This window comes from Mirounga leonina, unplaced genomic scaffold, assembly GCF_011800145.1.
Source record: "Mirounga leonina isolate KUSES-001 unplaced genomic scaffold, KU_Mleo_1.0 Mir_94, whole genome shotgun sequence".
Taxonomy (NCBI): domain Eukaryota; kingdom Metazoa; phylum Chordata; class Mammalia; order Carnivora; family Phocidae; genus Mirounga; species Mirounga leonina.
The window spans coordinates 47,276,903-47,293,002 of NW_023270855.1; the positions used below are offsets into that span (position 1 = coordinate 47,276,903).

The 16,100-nt window shown below is 52.6% G+C and overlaps 1 protein-coding gene across 2 annotated transcripts in view; it reads right to left on the bottom strand.

Annotated features, from left to right (window-relative positions):
* Positions 1-15,943, bottom strand: part of CUNH19orf44 (chromosome unknown C19orf44 homolog) — a 24,271-nt gene extending 8,328 nt beyond the window's left edge. The window contains exons 1-10 of one of the 2 annotated variants that reach the window (XM_034997940.1): positions 15,861-15,943; positions 14,523-14,707; positions 11,547-12,312; positions 8,929-9,244; positions 5,841-5,914; positions 4,717-5,119; positions 3,575-3,670; positions 2,002-2,168; positions 537-618; positions 5-459 (exon numbers count right to left, since the gene is read on the bottom strand). In XM_034997940.1, the coding sequence (XP_034853831.1) occupies positions 422-459; positions 537-618; positions 2,002-2,168; positions 3,575-3,670; positions 4,717-5,119; positions 5,841-5,914; positions 8,929-9,244; positions 11,547-12,311 (1,941 nt within the window). In that variant the 5' untranslated portion in view covers position 12,312; positions 14,523-14,707; positions 15,861-15,943 and the 3' untranslated portion in view covers positions 5-421. Of the gene's footprint in view, positions 1-4; positions 460-536; positions 619-2,001; positions 2,169-3,574; positions 3,671-4,716; positions 5,120-5,840; positions 5,915-8,928; positions 9,245-11,546; positions 12,313-14,522; positions 14,708-15,860 lie in introns of those variants that run through there. The other variant, XM_034997939.1, reaches the window with a different exon arrangement.
* Positions 15,944-16,100: the final 157 nt, after the last annotated feature.

Genomic DNA, 16,100 nt, shown 5'->3' on the forward strand with positions numbered 1-16,100 from the left:
CCTTTTTCTCTGTGTGTTTGAGTTAGAAGCGCGCTCAGGCCGAGTCAGGAGGGGCTGTGCCCAGTGTGCGAGTCTGAGTTGTGCAGTCTGGTCGGAAGCCGTGTCCTGGCATCTCCCGTTGGCGTCCCCGGCCTGGGCATCTGGCGCTGGCTCCTATGGAGCAGACGGGGCTTCTCGGCCCTTCTATCTACCTCTGCTCACCAGGAAGGCAGCCCCTGGCCAGTCCGGCCACCCTGCAGGGCTCCAGGCAGGCAGGCACCCTCCATCCCGCCGGGAGCGGGGACCGAGCTGCCCGTGGGTCCGGCTCCCCCGGCCTGCGCGTCCTCTCGGGTCGGGCGCCGGGCAGCCTGGGGTGGGGGCGGAGGGGGAGGCTGGGAGCGGTCGGCCCCTCATCTGGGAAAGGCTGGAGCCGGGACTCCACTCAGGTGAGTCCTGGGTGCCACCTCCCACCACTGTCCCCTGGAAAACAACGTGTGGGCGTCACAGCCGGCGTGCTGGCCCAGCGTGTTAGCTCAAGCCCACGGACCCCGCCTCACCTCCTGGTACTCCCAGCTCCTTCTTCACCTCCTCCAGGGCATCCTCCATGGACAGCGGCGCGGGCCTGTGGTGCCTGATGTACTGTGGGGCAGAGGACAGAGATGTCACCACTGCTGCCTCGGTCTACTGAGTCTACTGAGGCCTGGGGCGTTGGAGGTGGCGCCTGTCCCCATTGGCTCCTGGACAGGCGGACAGAAAAAGAGGCAGGATGCCACGTGACAGTGCTGTAGAAACGAGAGATGAGCCCAGAAGGCTCTCGGCAGGGCATCCTGCAAGGGGCGAGCCCTGACTGGGTCTGAGAGGGAAGAGCAGCCGTGGCTGGGGGTGGGACCGGCGAGGGGCACTGCCCGGGGGGCCCTCAGAGCACACGGGGCCTGGGTGCCACTCCCAGGACGTGGGCCCAGTGTGGGCATGAGGAGCCACGGTGGGCTGCAGGCAGGCGACGTGGGCAGACCGCTTCAGCTGCATCCCATCAACCAACATGCAGGACCGAGCGAAGTGAAAGGACTGCAGGGGTGCAATCAACAGTCCAGAATGGGGGCAACCGTCGAACAAACAACCTGTTTCCTTGAACAAATAAACTACAAGGAGACATCAGAGAGATGGCGGGGGCAGTGCAGGGGAAACCTGAGGAGCACGGTTCTCAAAGTGGGCACCCCCGTGGTATGTGCGAGAACTGCCGCTCTGACCAGGAGGCCAAAAAGACCCCGGACAGTCTTGATGTATGGACTTTGTCTGGGTTCTGATAGAAAAAAAACAAAATGTACACCTTCACGAGACAAGTGGAAATCTAATGCTGGATATCCAGCAATATTAGGAAAAGCTCGTTTGGCTTTGGGATTATCATGGTATCGTGACCATATTGTTCAAAAGTCAAAAGTCCTTTGTTTTGAGACCTACGGACTGACGTAGATAAAAGGACAGAAATCCCCATGCAGAACAGCTCATATAGTATGATGCCATTTCTATAAAGAAATACACACTAGATAGAATGTTACACCCATTACATTGCAACATGTATTTGATAATATACAATAACACACAACATTGTAATTCTCTACATAATACAGTTCATGTTTTACACGGGGAAAATCCAAAGAACATCGAGTTGGTAATAATCATCTCAAGTTATGGAAGGCTTTATAAACTACCTCTCTCTGTAACAAAATTTTTATAAAACGAGCACAAATTTTTTATAATCGGACAAAAATTAAATTTGGGGAGAGAAAGGTGAGTGTAACATTCTCGGTGCCTCAGCTCCCAGGACTGAGAGAAGCCCCGCGGGGACAGAGCTTGGGAAGGGTCTGTGGAGGGACAGGACCCCCCCCCCCGCCTTTGCCCTGAGGTCAGAAGCAGGCTCCCTCTGCTGCGACCACAGGGTCCCCGCTGCCTGGCCCGAGCCCCGGCCCCCTCCACGAGCGAGGCCCCTGCCCCCTCCCGGGAAGGGCGGTATGCTGCGGTCACCTGTTTGGTTTCCTCCAGGGTGTGGTAGTGGAACGCGTCCTGGTCCAGGGACTGCAGCAGGGACCCGTGCAGGTGCCGACTGGTCTCCACGAACTGCTGCGTCAGGCTCAGCTGCTGCTTCAGCATGTCGTTGAGCGCCAACACGGCCGGGCTGTACGCTGTCAGGGCTGCACCGGCTGTGTGTCACCCGGCCGGCCCGCCCACCCGCCCGCCTCCCCACAGGTGCCCCCCGGAGCAGGGGGACAAGGTCCGCTGCTTGGGCCCCGTGCTCGGCAGCGCCCGCGTGCGGCCACTGGGGATGCTTTCTGGAAGGTCCTGCCCTCTCCCAGAAGTACCAAAGGCCCCACTGGTCCCTCCCAGCCGCCTCCACCCTGGAGTGAGCAAGCTGCTTTTTGAGGGCTGGCGTGGGACTCTCGGGAGCTGCTCGTGTGGGATGCTCAGCGCCCAGGCAGAAACCTGAGTCTTAACGTCCGACCGCAGGACGAAGTCTAGCCAATCGGCATCCCCAGCGGTACACCTGCCCCACGGGAACCTTCTTCACGCCACTGAACTGGACACTAAGGAATAGCTAAGGGGGTAAATCTTATGTGGGTTTTTTTTTAAAGACTTTATTTATTTGATAGAGACAGAGAAAGCATGAGCAGAGGGAGGGAGAAGCAGGCTCCCCGCTGAGCAGGGACTTGATCCCAGGACCCTGGGATTTTGACCTGAGCCGAAGGCAGACGCTCAACCGTCTAAAAGCCACCCAGGCGCCCCATGTTGTGTTTTTAAACACAAAACTAAAATAATTAAAAATAAAACTAAAAATAAAAAAGTTTTCATTAAATTCAAAATGTATTGAAAAATGGAAGTTGTGTTAAGTGTTCAAAAGGATCACTGGAAGGCTGCGTAACAACACAGAACAAGCTCGGGGGTGATAGCTAAACGGGAGAGTTTTTTGAAAGGATATAAACAATCCCGTGGTTACAACCAGTGTGTTTTAGTATCTTCATCTTTAAAAAAACTGAAAAGGGCAAAAACATAAGAGGTACTAGCTGGACCCTTGTTTGTGTCCCTCAAGTGGTCAGTGGCCCACTGTGAGGACCTGACGCAGCCTGGGCTCCCGATGGCAGCTGCTGGGGCCTCCCCCACCGCGGGCCGGGCCGCCCGGGACCCTGACACTCCCCGGACTCGGCAAGGCACCAAGGCCCGTGGCTGCCGGGCTGGCTGCCTCTCAGTACCGGCTCAGTGTCTTCGGGGGAAAAACTACTATGGATTCTGGACACAAAGGCATGGGGCGGGGGGGACAGGGGAACACACAGGAATAGCCCGGCTGGGGTGGAGGGCTCAGAGTTGTGTTACTCACAACTTCCCTGTTGTATCTGACACGGGTGTCCTTTGGCAAGACAGACCGAAGGTTTTCGGACACTCAGTCTGTCGTCCAGGCTCCTAGGAACCGTGGCAGTTGCCTGTGGCTGCGACAATCTCACCAACAGACCCCCCCGCACCCGGCACTAACGCGGGGCACCGCCCCTCCCCGGGTGGCCGTGAATCTGCACCTTCACCGCCAGGACCCACTGAGCTGGGCTGTTACCTTCTATCGAGTCCGCGCTGACGACGTGACTGGCAATGGGCACGGGGTCCACGTAGGCACCTCCCAGGGCAGGCCCGATGGCCGCCACGCCAGCCCCTGTCCCAGCGACAGAGGGGGAGGGAATGAGTGGGCAGGACGCCTTTCATCAGCGGACGGGACATGAAACAGGCTACACGAATCTCATCTTTTCTCTTCTGAAGGACAGTCACCCTTCTGGCTTTGTCAACCTCTTCCCCTTTTAAAATTTCCCCAAGGCTGCCTCCATCTTTCTGCTGGCTTCTCCTGGTACAAGTCAGTTGAGCTGGCCCAAGCGGTTGCCGTGGTCACACCGGCTGGTCACGGTGGCATCGGGCCCTCCCCACCTCGGTCTTCCATCTACGGGCCATGAGCAGGCTTCAGGATGTGCCCTGGACTCTAAGAAGCCAGTTTATTTAGGCTGTGTTTTCCTCTCCTTTCAGTGTCAGGCCTAGTCTAGGAAAACGGCATCAGCTATGTTTTATGAAAGTTCCCTTGAAATTTCAAAAAAATACAGAAATGCACACATTTGCCCGCATGGGACAACCGGCTACGTGGTCAGGGAGCACGAGGCTGTGGAGAGGAACGCGGAGGTTTCCGAGTCACAGAACCGGGCTCCCAGTGCCTTGAACGCCTTCTAGCACTTGGCACATCTGCCTGACTTTCCTCCCCGAGAAGCAAGAGAATGGCCATGCCCTGCCCCGGTGTGCAGCCCAGGCTGATTTACGGCTAGGCGCCCCCAAATCAAAATGCACACCGCAGGTGAGAGGTACAGCCCCATGCACAGCCCAGGAACAAGCTCTGCTGACACTGTGGGTGTCCACCTAGACAAGAAAAGAGAGCGGGGGAAGGTTTAAAAGAAAGGGACCTTTCCGTTCAGATGGGCCAAGACTGAAGCTGGGGCCAAGAGAAACGTCTGGAAGGTCACACCGGGCATGAAGAGAAATGTCGGCCTGGGGCTGCTGCCCCTCATCCTCGGAAGAGGAAATGTGCCCCACGGCCCCCTGAGCTGCCTAACGATGATGACCCGAACCTCCAGACCCTGCAGCTCTTGGTCGTGCTTCCAAGGATGCCCGCGGCACACACTGCGAGAGCCTGTGCCTCCCTCGGGGGGCCCCCCTGCTTACCCTCTGCCCACTGGTAGGTGAAGGTGGGCTCGAGGGTCTGCACAGCCGTCTCCTTCATGAGGACCCTCGTAACGTCCCTGGCCCGCTTCTTCCAAGGCTTGAGTGTTGGCAGGGGAAGGTCTGGCTGCAGGCTTGCAGAGAATTCTGACAAAGTGTTCGGCGTCCTGTCGGGAGACTCCTCAGAATGGGCCCTCGACTCGGATGCCGTTTCAAAATCTTCCGAGTAAGCTGAGCTCACCGCGCTCGCCGTGGGCTCTCGAGACTTCGGCCTTGGGCTGGAAGCACCCTCAGGCCCAGCGGAGGAGACCGACGGCTCACTCAGGCACTCTGAGACCTCGCTTCCAGTGGGGGGACCTCCAGCCTGGGAGCTTCGGCTGGATGCCTTTTCCCGCTGGCCTTGTTTCTAAAACAAAGAATGACAGAGGTAACTGGCAGGTGGTTTTGCCCGATCAGCATGCTCAAAATACCACTGCGTTGGAATGGGTCCCCAGGGAGCCCAGCAGGTCAGGGTCCGCACTGGTCCTTCGGCGGCTTGGGGCGGGCCCCGGACTGTGAGCGGAACGCGGGAGACGCTTCAGCCTCACGGGGCTGCCCCGTTTGAACACTGATGGCATCAGCCTGTGTCGGTGGCACGTGGACGAACTCTGCTGAAGTGTCACCATTCTGTATCATGACAACGTGCGTTCGGGAGTGAGGTTACTAATGTGGCAAGAATCACAACGGGACACTGGGCTGAGCACAGGTCAGCGCAGTGTTGTTTCGGGGCGGTTTAAGTGGGACCTGCTTCAATCCTCTGCTACATTAAGTAGCTTTCTCCTGTTATCACCCAAATCAGGATCTCTCACCCGGGGCGCTCCTGACATTTGAAACTCAAACATTTCTTCACAGGGGAGCCATCCTGTGCTGCGTGGGACCCTGAGCAGTGTCCCTGGCCGCCACCGCACCCCCACCCCCAGCCCCAGCACCCAATGCCAGCAGCGCCCTCCACCCGAGTCATGACCAAAAACGTCTCCAGACATGCCAAGTGGCCGCTGGGGGTTAAGAACCACGGGCCTCACTGAAGCACCACCATGGCAAGCCTCTCCACATGACCGACAATGAAAAGTGAAGTTGGCTATACTTACTTTCTGTTCTAAGTCTGAGTTCTCGCTGACAGCTGGAGCCAGATCATCAAGGGACAAAAGATTGATTCGAAAATCTGTAATCAAAAATGCAACATGGCAACATTGACTCATTTATTCCCTCCACAGTGTTTACCAGAAACGTGCAGTCTCTGTCCTTCATAAGCCAGCACAAGGATTGACACACTTTTTCTCTACGTAGTAAATATTTTCCACTTTGTATCCTAGCCTATGTCACAATTACCCAGCTTTGTCCTTACGGTGCAAAGAGCCACCACAGACCATGTGTAAAACAAACGGACGCGGCTGTGTTCCACTAAAACTTTATTTATAAAAACAGACCCTGGGCCAGATGAGTCGATGATGGCAATGCAGTGAAGGATGCGTGGTGTCAAGTGTGCTCAAGGTACGGGGGGTGGGGATGGGGGACAACTCAGGCAGACATAAGACTAGACCCGAAGTGTCCTAAGTTCCCATTTAAAGCAAGTTAAGGGCACAGGAACCTGAAGTGAACCAGCACTGGGCATGCCAAATGGCCCGTCGCCAGTGCCTGCTCACGTGAGTGCTGGAGACTTGGGAGCACAGAGTCCTCTGCGGAGTTCTGGTATTCCAGATTTCTCTGGACCTGAAAAACGAGCCCGCGCCTCCAGGCGGACGGCCAGTGAACATCAGCCAACAGTTGGCAGGAACTCGATTATGTGGTTCAGTTCAGGCCCTGAAGCACGGGAGGGGGGCGGGGTGTGGTGAGAGAGAGGGGGAGAGAGGGAGAGGGAGAGAGTGCCCGGCAGCGGGCACGGGAGGGAGCAGGGCCCTCTGGGCAGCAGGGACAGAGCTGGAGGTGAGAGGGGTCTGCCCCCAAAACCTGATGGTCCTAAGCCCCAGAGTGATTCCCCCTCACCACTGCAGTCCTGGGGGCTCGCCCCTCCTCCGAGCCCTCTTACTCTGACGGTCACCACAGTTCACATGGCGGGGAGGTCCAAACACACAACCCTGGAAAAGCCTCTGAACTAAAAGGCTTCCCAGCCGGCCCAGAGCAAAGGCACTAGGGTGATTCTGGACTTGAGGGCTTTGGAACAGTGTTGGCAGTGGCTGAGGAACAATGTCATTGTCACGTCGGCCAACCTTCCTGCGGAGGACCAGCCGAGGCGCTTCACAGGCATGATCTCACCGGCATGGCTCTGCCCCCACTTCGGAGATGAGGAAACCGAGGCACAAGAGAGCCCCAGACTGCACAGCCAGTAAGAGGTGAGGCCAGGACGTCCACCCCAGCTACGTCAGACCCTAAACTCAGAACGTATTCACCACTCCCAGCTTGCCTCCCTCTCTGAGGCTACATCTGGACAAGGGAGGGCAGGGGCTGGCCACCAGCAGAGGACCCTCCAGGCCGGCAGTGAGGACAGAGGGCAGAAGGGCAGGGACCTGGGTCTGTCGCTGCCCCGCCAGCCTACGCCCACCTTCCCATCCACATGAGGGAGGTGACATGGAGCCAGGGAGGGCAAGGACACCCACTTACCAGCCCCTCGGGCCCAAGGATCAGAACCACGATTAGCGAGGTGCCACGTGGCATCCAGCAGATGGCAGCCACTGAGGGGGCCCAAAGGGGCTTCTCACACTGGCAGCCTGGGGCCGGGCCCTCTGCATTCTCCGGCCCTAACGAGGGCACCTTTGTTGACAACACTCCCCCCTTCCTCAGCAGATCTGCTGCTGCCCCTACGGGGGTGTTCACACCCAGGTTAGTCTGTGATGGGGTTCGAGACACACCACCCTGACACTCGGCACCTTGGCATACTGAATATTTCAGGCTGCAGGAACTTGAGCAAGGGCAGGTGCTGCAAGAGTAGCCGCCCTTCTCCCCTGAAGCAGCTCATAAGACCCTCGAGTGAGAAGTGTCCTCCCTCTACCTGCAGGAAAGGAGCCTCCTCTTTCCAAGATGGAGGGACACCAAGAGGAATCCCAGCAGGCCTCACTAAGTGTGCCCCTTTACTACCCTTAGCTCATTGCCTTTTGTCCTATCACGTTTTCCCACGACTTCCCACTCCTCATCAGGCCTAACATAAAAATGCTCACACACAACTGTTTCTTCGGGTCTTCATTTCCTTATGAAGGCTCCTGTGTCACATAAAACTAATGTTGGATATTTATTTAACATTTATTTAACATGCTTTTCTTCTGTGAATCTGTCTTTTGATGCAGGGACCCCGCCGGGACCGTGGAAAAGCGATTTTCCCTTCCCTCCTGCTGAGTCACAAGTTCCAGGTCCCCCAGCACGCAGGGGCCAGGGCACTCGTGGGCCTGTTTGCCATCATCCTCCTGCCAACACAACACTTGGTGCCTCCCGGTGCCCGCTGGGCCTTCGGGACACAGTTCTACTTGGATCTCATGATGTAGTACCCCAGACGGAAGATGGAAGAGTTGGCTGCACATCTTTTTCCTTTCTTTTTTAAATACGTGTAATATTAAGATAAAAATAATGTTGGAGTGCCTGGGTGGCGCAGGTGGTTAAGCGTCCGGCTCTTGGTTTCAGCTCAGATCATGATCCCAGGGTTGTGGGATGGAGCCCCGTGTCGGGCTCTGTGCTCAACCGGGAGTTGGCTTGGGGTTCTCTCTCTCTCCCTCTGACCCACCCCCTGCTCATGCTCTCTCTCTTTCTCTCTCTCAAATAAATAAAATCTTTTTTAAAAAAGATAAAAACAATGTCGAATAATGTTGAAATAATAGAAATGTCTAAGCGTGACTGGTTAGAGATTTAGTTCCTTTTCCAAATTTAAAAAAGAAAGGAGGCAAATTTCTCTTTCACCAAAAGGAACACTGAATCGCCCTTCTGCTGTATGTGGCTCTAGGATTTTGTTTTTGGGTTATTGCTCTGTCACTGGTCAGGGTTACTGGATGAAGACATTAGAGATAGAACAAAAATCTGACTCGGCCCCTCCACCAAGAAAGAAGGTCAGGAAGCAGAGGGTGTAGCGTGAGCCACGCACTTCCCGTGGCAATACCCAGTGACCGCCCCCTCCCCCCCGCCCCGCCAGGGACCCTCCAGGTGGTCTCGCCATTCCTGCCCAGGGTGATAGTTGGGCATAGGGCCGTAGGTTACCGTTCAGGCTGTCATCAGCAGCTTCTGAGAGCGACTCATCACGAGGCCCAGCCTCACTCCTTCCAGGGGAGGAGAACTTGTCATGCCGCACCATCGAGGCTGACTTTGGAGAGGGGCCAGGGATGGAAAGCGATGCCGTGTGGACAGCTGTGTCCCCTGAAGTGTGAGTCTGTGAGGAGTGAGCTCTCGAGCACACGCTGCGAAGGGTCCCGTCTGCGGACTGTGAGGCTGGCAGAGGTGATGTCCGAAATGACTTTGGGCTGGAAAGTTCCTCACTGGGTAGCGAAAGGATTCTTGGCTGCATTGGGATCTGATCCTACTTTGGCGGAAATAAATGAAATTAATTACCAAACAGGTGACAATGAAGTCCTTACCACTGAACAATGTGGCCGGAGTGGGGCATGAGGCCAAGGATCAGCAACCAAATAGTTCTCTTTCTGTGCCTCTTTCTCTCCCTCTCCCCTCATTTCTAGGAGTCAAGCTACAACATTTAAACAAGATAATACTGGGACCAGAAATATTCCACAAGTGATCAGAAATATCACTTGGCTTTCAAATAAATTTTGTTAATTACACCTTTTCTAAATTAAGGCCCCTGAGGGGCACCTGGGTAGCTTAGTCAGTTAAGCATCTGCCTTGGGATCATGATCTCAGGGACATGGGATCGAGTCCCACATCGGGCTCTGTGCACAGTTCAGAGTCTGCTTAAGGATTCTCTCCCTTGCCCTCTGCCGCTCCCCCAACTCATGCTCTGTTTCTCCCTCTCTCTCAAATAAATAAATAAAATCGTTTAAAAAATAAATAAAATTAATTAAGTCCCCTGAGTATATGGTCTATGATAGCCTGGACCTTCAACAGAACCAAAATGTATATACAGATATTTTTTCCCCTTAAAATACAGCCTTTCCATCACTTTACACCCATGAAGATGGCTCTAGTCACCAGTGTTAGCTCTGATCACAAGTGCTGGTGACAATGTGGAGAAATTGGAACCCTCATGCACTGCCGCCAGGAATGCAAATGGCCCAGCTGCTGTGGAACATAGCTTGGCATTGCTTCAGTACGTTACACATGGAATTACTAGAGGGCCCAGTCATTCCGCTCGTAGGGACAGACCCAAAAGAACTGAAAACAGGGACTCAAACAGGTATGTGTACACAAATGTTCATAATAGCACTATTCACAAATAGCCAAAAGGTGGAAAAGACCCAATATGCCCGACAATGGCTGGTGGAGAGATAAGATGTAGTATATTCACACAATTGAGTCTCACTCAGCCGTAAAAAGGAATTAAGCTCTGACACATGCTACAATGTGGATGAACCTCAAAAACATTACGCTGAGTAAAAGCAGCCAGTCCCACAGAAGGTCACATACTGGATGATTCCATGTATATGAAACATCCCCACCAGGCAAATCCACAAAGACAGAAAGCCGATTAGAAGTTGCCAGGGGCTGGGGGAGGGGAAAATGAGGAGTGATTATTTAACAGGTACAGGGTCACCTTTGGGGCTGACGAAAATGTTCTGGAACCAGACAGAGGTGGTGGTTGCACATCACGAATGGACTAAATGGTGCTGAATTGTTCATCTTACAAATGTTACTTTTCGGTTATGTGAATTTCATCTCAACTGAAAAAAAATCAAGTGCAGCTCCACCACTTTTCCCGTGTGGGGCCCCTGACAAGCACGTATGGATCGGCACTGGCGAGCAGTCACACCAAGCGCTGACCCGAGGTGAACACACTTCCTCCAGGTGTTATAAACTGCCTAATGCGTCCCAAATCCTGTCACCCACAGAGCAGGGCCCAAAACAGGCAGCCGAGACTGGCTGGAGCCCAACCGTTCCTTGTCAAACCCCTTCCTTAGTAGCCCGCGGGAGACGGCTGCTGTCCAGTCTCTAGCGCCGTGACCTGAAGAGCAGACGCAAGGCTTCGGTAAGAATAAGTATATGCGGGGCACCTGGGTGGCTCAGTCGCTAAGCGTCCAACTCTTGATTTCGGCTCAGGTCATGATCTCAGCTTCCTGAGATCGAGCCCCACATCGGGCTCCACGTTGGGCATGGAGCCTGCTTAAGATTCTCTCTCTCTCCCTCTCCCTTTGCCCCTCCACCTGCTTGTGATCTCTCTCTCTCTCTAAAATAAATAAAATCATGGGGCGCCTGGGTGGCTCAGTCGTTAAGCGGCTGCCTTCGGCTCAGGTCATGATTCCAGGTCCTGGGATCGAGCCCCACATCGGGCTCCCTGCTCGGCGGGAGGCCTGCTTCTCCCTCTCCCACTCCCACTGCTTGTGTTCCCTCTCTCGCTGTCTCTCTCTGTCAAATAAATAAAATCTTTAAAAATAAATAAAAATAAAATAAAATAAATAAAATCTTAAAAAAAAAAAGAGTAAGTACACACAGGGGCGCCTGGGTGGCTCAGTCGGTTGAGCATCCAACTCTTGATTTCAGCTCAAGTCATGATCTCAGGGTCGTGGGATCCAGCCCTGTGTCGGGCTCCGCACTCAGAAGGGAGTCTGCTTGAAGATTTTCCCTCCCTCTCCCTCTGCCCCTCCCCCCTCAAATAAATAAATAAATCTAAATAAATAAATAAATAAATAAGAAGTACACGCAAACCTTACCGAGAACAGTTTTGTCTGTTCTTTCTCACTGACTTTGGGGCTGCCGAAACACTGATTCGTGTGTGTTTCTTTTTCTCTAGAAGATTCTAGCAAGCTTCCCAGCAACTCTTTCATTTCCTCCTCATCGCTGTCTGGAGAATCTAGTTTTCTAGTAGGTTTTTTCTCTTTGGGTGTTTGAAAATTCCTCTCTTTTCCAAAATGTGCTTCAGGGAAGGTATTTTCAACGGGTGGTTCTCTCCTCTTTAGAAACCTACTGACCTTCCCATTCCGCGTGTTGCTCTTGGCCATGGAGACTTCACGGGCTTGTTTCTGGGAGGTTTTATCCAGGCTGTGTGAAGGAAGTTTGACTGTACTCCTGGGGAGGACTGTGTCTGTGCTCTTTGGAAGACTGTCCTCAGAGGTCTTCAGGTCAGATTCCATGTCAGACAAATCCATCTTCGCCTTCCGATTCATGATCTTGGTTTCTATCTGAGCCAGCTTTGTGAGCACGGCGCTGGCCCTGAGCTTCGAGGCAATGGTTGGGGGTCTCCCTGAGGAGAGCTTGTGCCCACCCTCCACAACAGCCTTCTCTTTCAGAAGTGAGTGTTCTACACCCATGGTTTGGTTTCCTTTTAGAAATCTGCTATGAGCGGGTGATATTTTGGTAAGACTTCTACTGATTTTCAAGTTTCTGATTTCTTCTATTTTTGAATCTTCTAAGGAAATATCACTAAAATCACCAAAAATGTTGCGCATGGGATGGCCGGTTCTTCTTATGGAAGCCATTCTAGGGAGTAAAGAAAGGAAAACGTAGAGTAAGAATACCTGACGTTAAGGGCGCCTAGGTGGTTCAGTCGTTAAGCAGCTGCCTTCGGCTCAGGTCATGATCCCAGAGTCCTGGGATCGAGCCCCGCATTGGGCTCCCTGCTTGGTGAGCCTGCTTCTCCCTCTCCCTCTGCCTGCTGCGCCCTCTGCTTGTGTTCTCTCTCTCTGTCAAATAAATAAATAAAAATCTTAAAAAAAAAATTTGACGTTCATATTGTGCCTTCAAATCCCTCAGTGCCTCCCGTATGAGAGCTCAGATCCTTCCTTGCAGTCTGGCTAGAGCCCTCCCTTCAAGCCCCACAATGACAATGAAAATGTCAACACCCAGTAGCACCGACTGAATTACCATTCTATGCCAGGTCTTCAATGAGATGCGTTAAACATTAAACAGAAAAGCCAGTGCTTCTCAGGCTCCAGTGGTGTGCCTGGCACTCTGCTCAGAGCTGTATTATCTCATTTAATCCTCATGCAACCGTGATCCCCCTTTTAGAGGAGGCCAAGAAAAATAAAAGCCCCCGAAGTTTAGGTCACCGGCCAAGGTTGCCAGTCGAGGTCACCTGGCTGGTGAGCAGCAGAGCCAGATTCAAAGCTCAGGTCTGATTCCAAAGTTCCCCTTCATCTCCACCGTGCTTCGTTGCCTGGCCAGTTACACCACCACTCACTCCCCAAATCAGGGCTCCTCCTTTACCCAACAGTCCTTTCAGTGTGAAAACTACTGCCCTGGAAAAACAGAGGGGCTACGGACACAGCACCCCCCACCAAGGTCAGCTGCATGGTGCACCCACATGCTGGTGTACGTTCTTTGGGGGAGAGAGGTCAGTGCTTTCATCATATTCTCAGAGTTCCCATGTGTCCCTAAAAGAATAAAAATGACCCACCACAAGATTTCCAAAGGTTTCGAAAAAGTTTAAAATCTTAAAAAGATGGAAAAATATCATCTGAGTGGGTGTGTTTGCTGCAGCCCCTTGAGTAAGGAACACGCCAACAGCAACGCAAATGGGAGATGCAGAGACCCCGTGACCTGGCAATTCCACGTCTGGGAATTTACCTACAGTTACACCCAGAAACGCACACAGAGATGCGTGTTCAAGGAATGTCACAGCAGTATTGTTTGTACTCGTCAAAAACCTGAACCCATCCATAGAGACCTGGTGCGATCCAGAAGAGCGCATGCAGATGAGGGAACACGATGCAGCCGTTAAAAGGAACGAGGGAGATCTGTGCATAATAACGTGGCCAGCATAATACTATGTGAGGCAGAAAAGACAAGATGCTCAACCATTGCTTGTTCCCATATTGCTTGAATGTTTTAGCAAGGCCATGCATTATTATTATTTTTTTTTAACTCACTGTGAGACCTAAAAAAGCCTTTTTTCCCATCCCTGTCCACTTGGAAAATGAGCTCACTGGGATTGCCAGATTAAATACAGGACACCCAGTGATTTGAATTTACGATAAATAGTAAATAATTTTTAAAATATGAGTATAACACTAATTTTTTTTTAAGTAGGCTCCACACCCAGCACAGAGCCCAACACAGGCCTGCACTCACAACTCTGAGACCAAGACATGAGCCGAGATCAAGAGTCAGATGCTTAACTGACCGAGCCACCCAGGTACCCCGACTCAGATTATTTTTATACTAAAAAGTAGTATGTTCCAAGCACCTTCAGACTAAAAATTTATTTATTGGTTATCTGGAGTTCAAATTCAACTGGGTGTCCCGTATTTTTATTTGTTAAATCTGGCAAGCTTATGTCTTCTGCGCCTTCCAAACCTGAACTCAAATGTTTTGTGCAAGGAAAAGTATTTAACCCAGCCCTAAGATTCTGTATAAGAGTGAATTATTTTTCTTTTACTCTCTGTTTCTCTGCCTGGTGTGCTGGCCTGCTTGTCCCCATCTTAACCACCGGGGCACTAAGGCCTGAGCTGGGTACTAACAGTACTAACTAACCTACCTAGCACAGGCCTGACCATAGGGGTCAGTGAATACAAAACCACCCCCAACAGAAACAGTGCAGAATTCCTAGCCTGTGTGACACTGAGCAAGTTACTTAACAGCTTGCTCATCCTAAAAAGGTGGTAATAACTATGACCCTGACAGGATTCCTATGGTCATTGTAGGGCAGGAATAAATAGTAAGATTTAGATAGTAATGTCTGGAATACGTACTTTTAACTGGCTTTTAGCTGGAAGGACGTGGTAAAGAGGAAGTGGAGCACACTGGCACATCGACAGCTTTATTTTTTTGTAACTGAAGCTCAGGAGAGGACTCGGCCCCGGCCATTCTGTGGGTCAGAGGGAAAGCCTGACCACCAGGCCAGGTTTTCGGGCATCTAGTTCTTCTGCAAGTTTCCCTAGGTTTAAAAATAAATCAATAATGGTTAAAGAGGCAAATTTTGTGTCAAGTCCATTTTACCACAAGCTGATCTATTTTTAAAACACACAATTAAAAATAAACCAATGGACAAAAGATATGAACAGACATTGCACTGAAAAAAAAAAAGATATGAATGGCCAGCAAACACACGAAAAGACGTTCAATGTCACTAGCCACTAGGCAAATGCAAATCGAAACCACCAGATCCCACTTCACAGCCACTAGAATGCCTACAATCAGAACTACAGATAACAAGTGTGGTTGAGGATGTGAGAAAACTGGAACCCTCATACACTGTCATGGGGGACTGTGAAATGGTACAGGGGCCAATTTGGAAAACAGTCTGGCAGTTCCCACGTAGCCCAAGAAGACTGAAATGTATGCAAACGTTCACAATAGTATTCGTAGTAGACAAGAAGTGGAAACAACCCAAAAGTCCATTAACTAATGAATGGATGAGAACTGACGTCCATCCATAAACGAAATACTGTCCAGCAAAAAGAAAAGAACAAATACAGATACACACAACACGCATGCATCTCGGACACATCATGCTAAGGGAAAGTAACCGGATGCAAAAAAAAAAAAAACCCACACTGTATGACCCCATTCATAAGGATCATCCAGAAAAGGCAAATCTGCACAGTCGCAAAGCACCTCAGTGGTTGCCTGCGGCTGGGAGTGGGAGCGAGGAGGGACTGCAAAGGGCCAGGAGGGATATCCTTGGGGCGACGGAGAAGTCCTAAAGCCGGACCGTGGTGATGGCCGCACCACTCGGTAAACTTATAAATAAAAGGAACTGAACTGTACACTTAACAGGGGTGAACTGTATGGTACGTAAACGAATCTTCAATCCAGTTGTTAAAAATAAGTAAAGCTAACTTTGAAAACACTGGCTCCCTTCAGACCATCGGGCTCTTCCCCACCGCCGGGAGCGACCCACTCCCGACCACGCTCCCAAGTGGGCCCGGACGGGGAAACAGGCGTGAGGCGCCGGGCCGCCCTCCCGCCGCCCTCCCAGCCCAGCTTCACAGAACGCTCCCCTTTCCCCGCAACTCCTCTCCCGAGTCCGGACGCCAAGCCCTCGGCAGCCCAGCCAAGCCCTCGGCAGCCCAGCCAACCCTGCCAACCTCCTCCCACGATGTCCATCCGCAGAGGCCGCCACCGCGATACGGCCAGCCACTCAGGCCAGATGGGACCGTTGCCCCCGGCAACAGCGCCAGGGCGGAAGAGACTACATATCCCGGCGCGCGCCGCGCTCAGGGGACCAATGGGACACCAGGTCACTATCGCGGTGCGTCATGGGAGTGGTAGTGCCGGGACGGGCCCGGCGTGCACTGCGCGCTGGGGGCCAATGGTGCCTCAGGTCA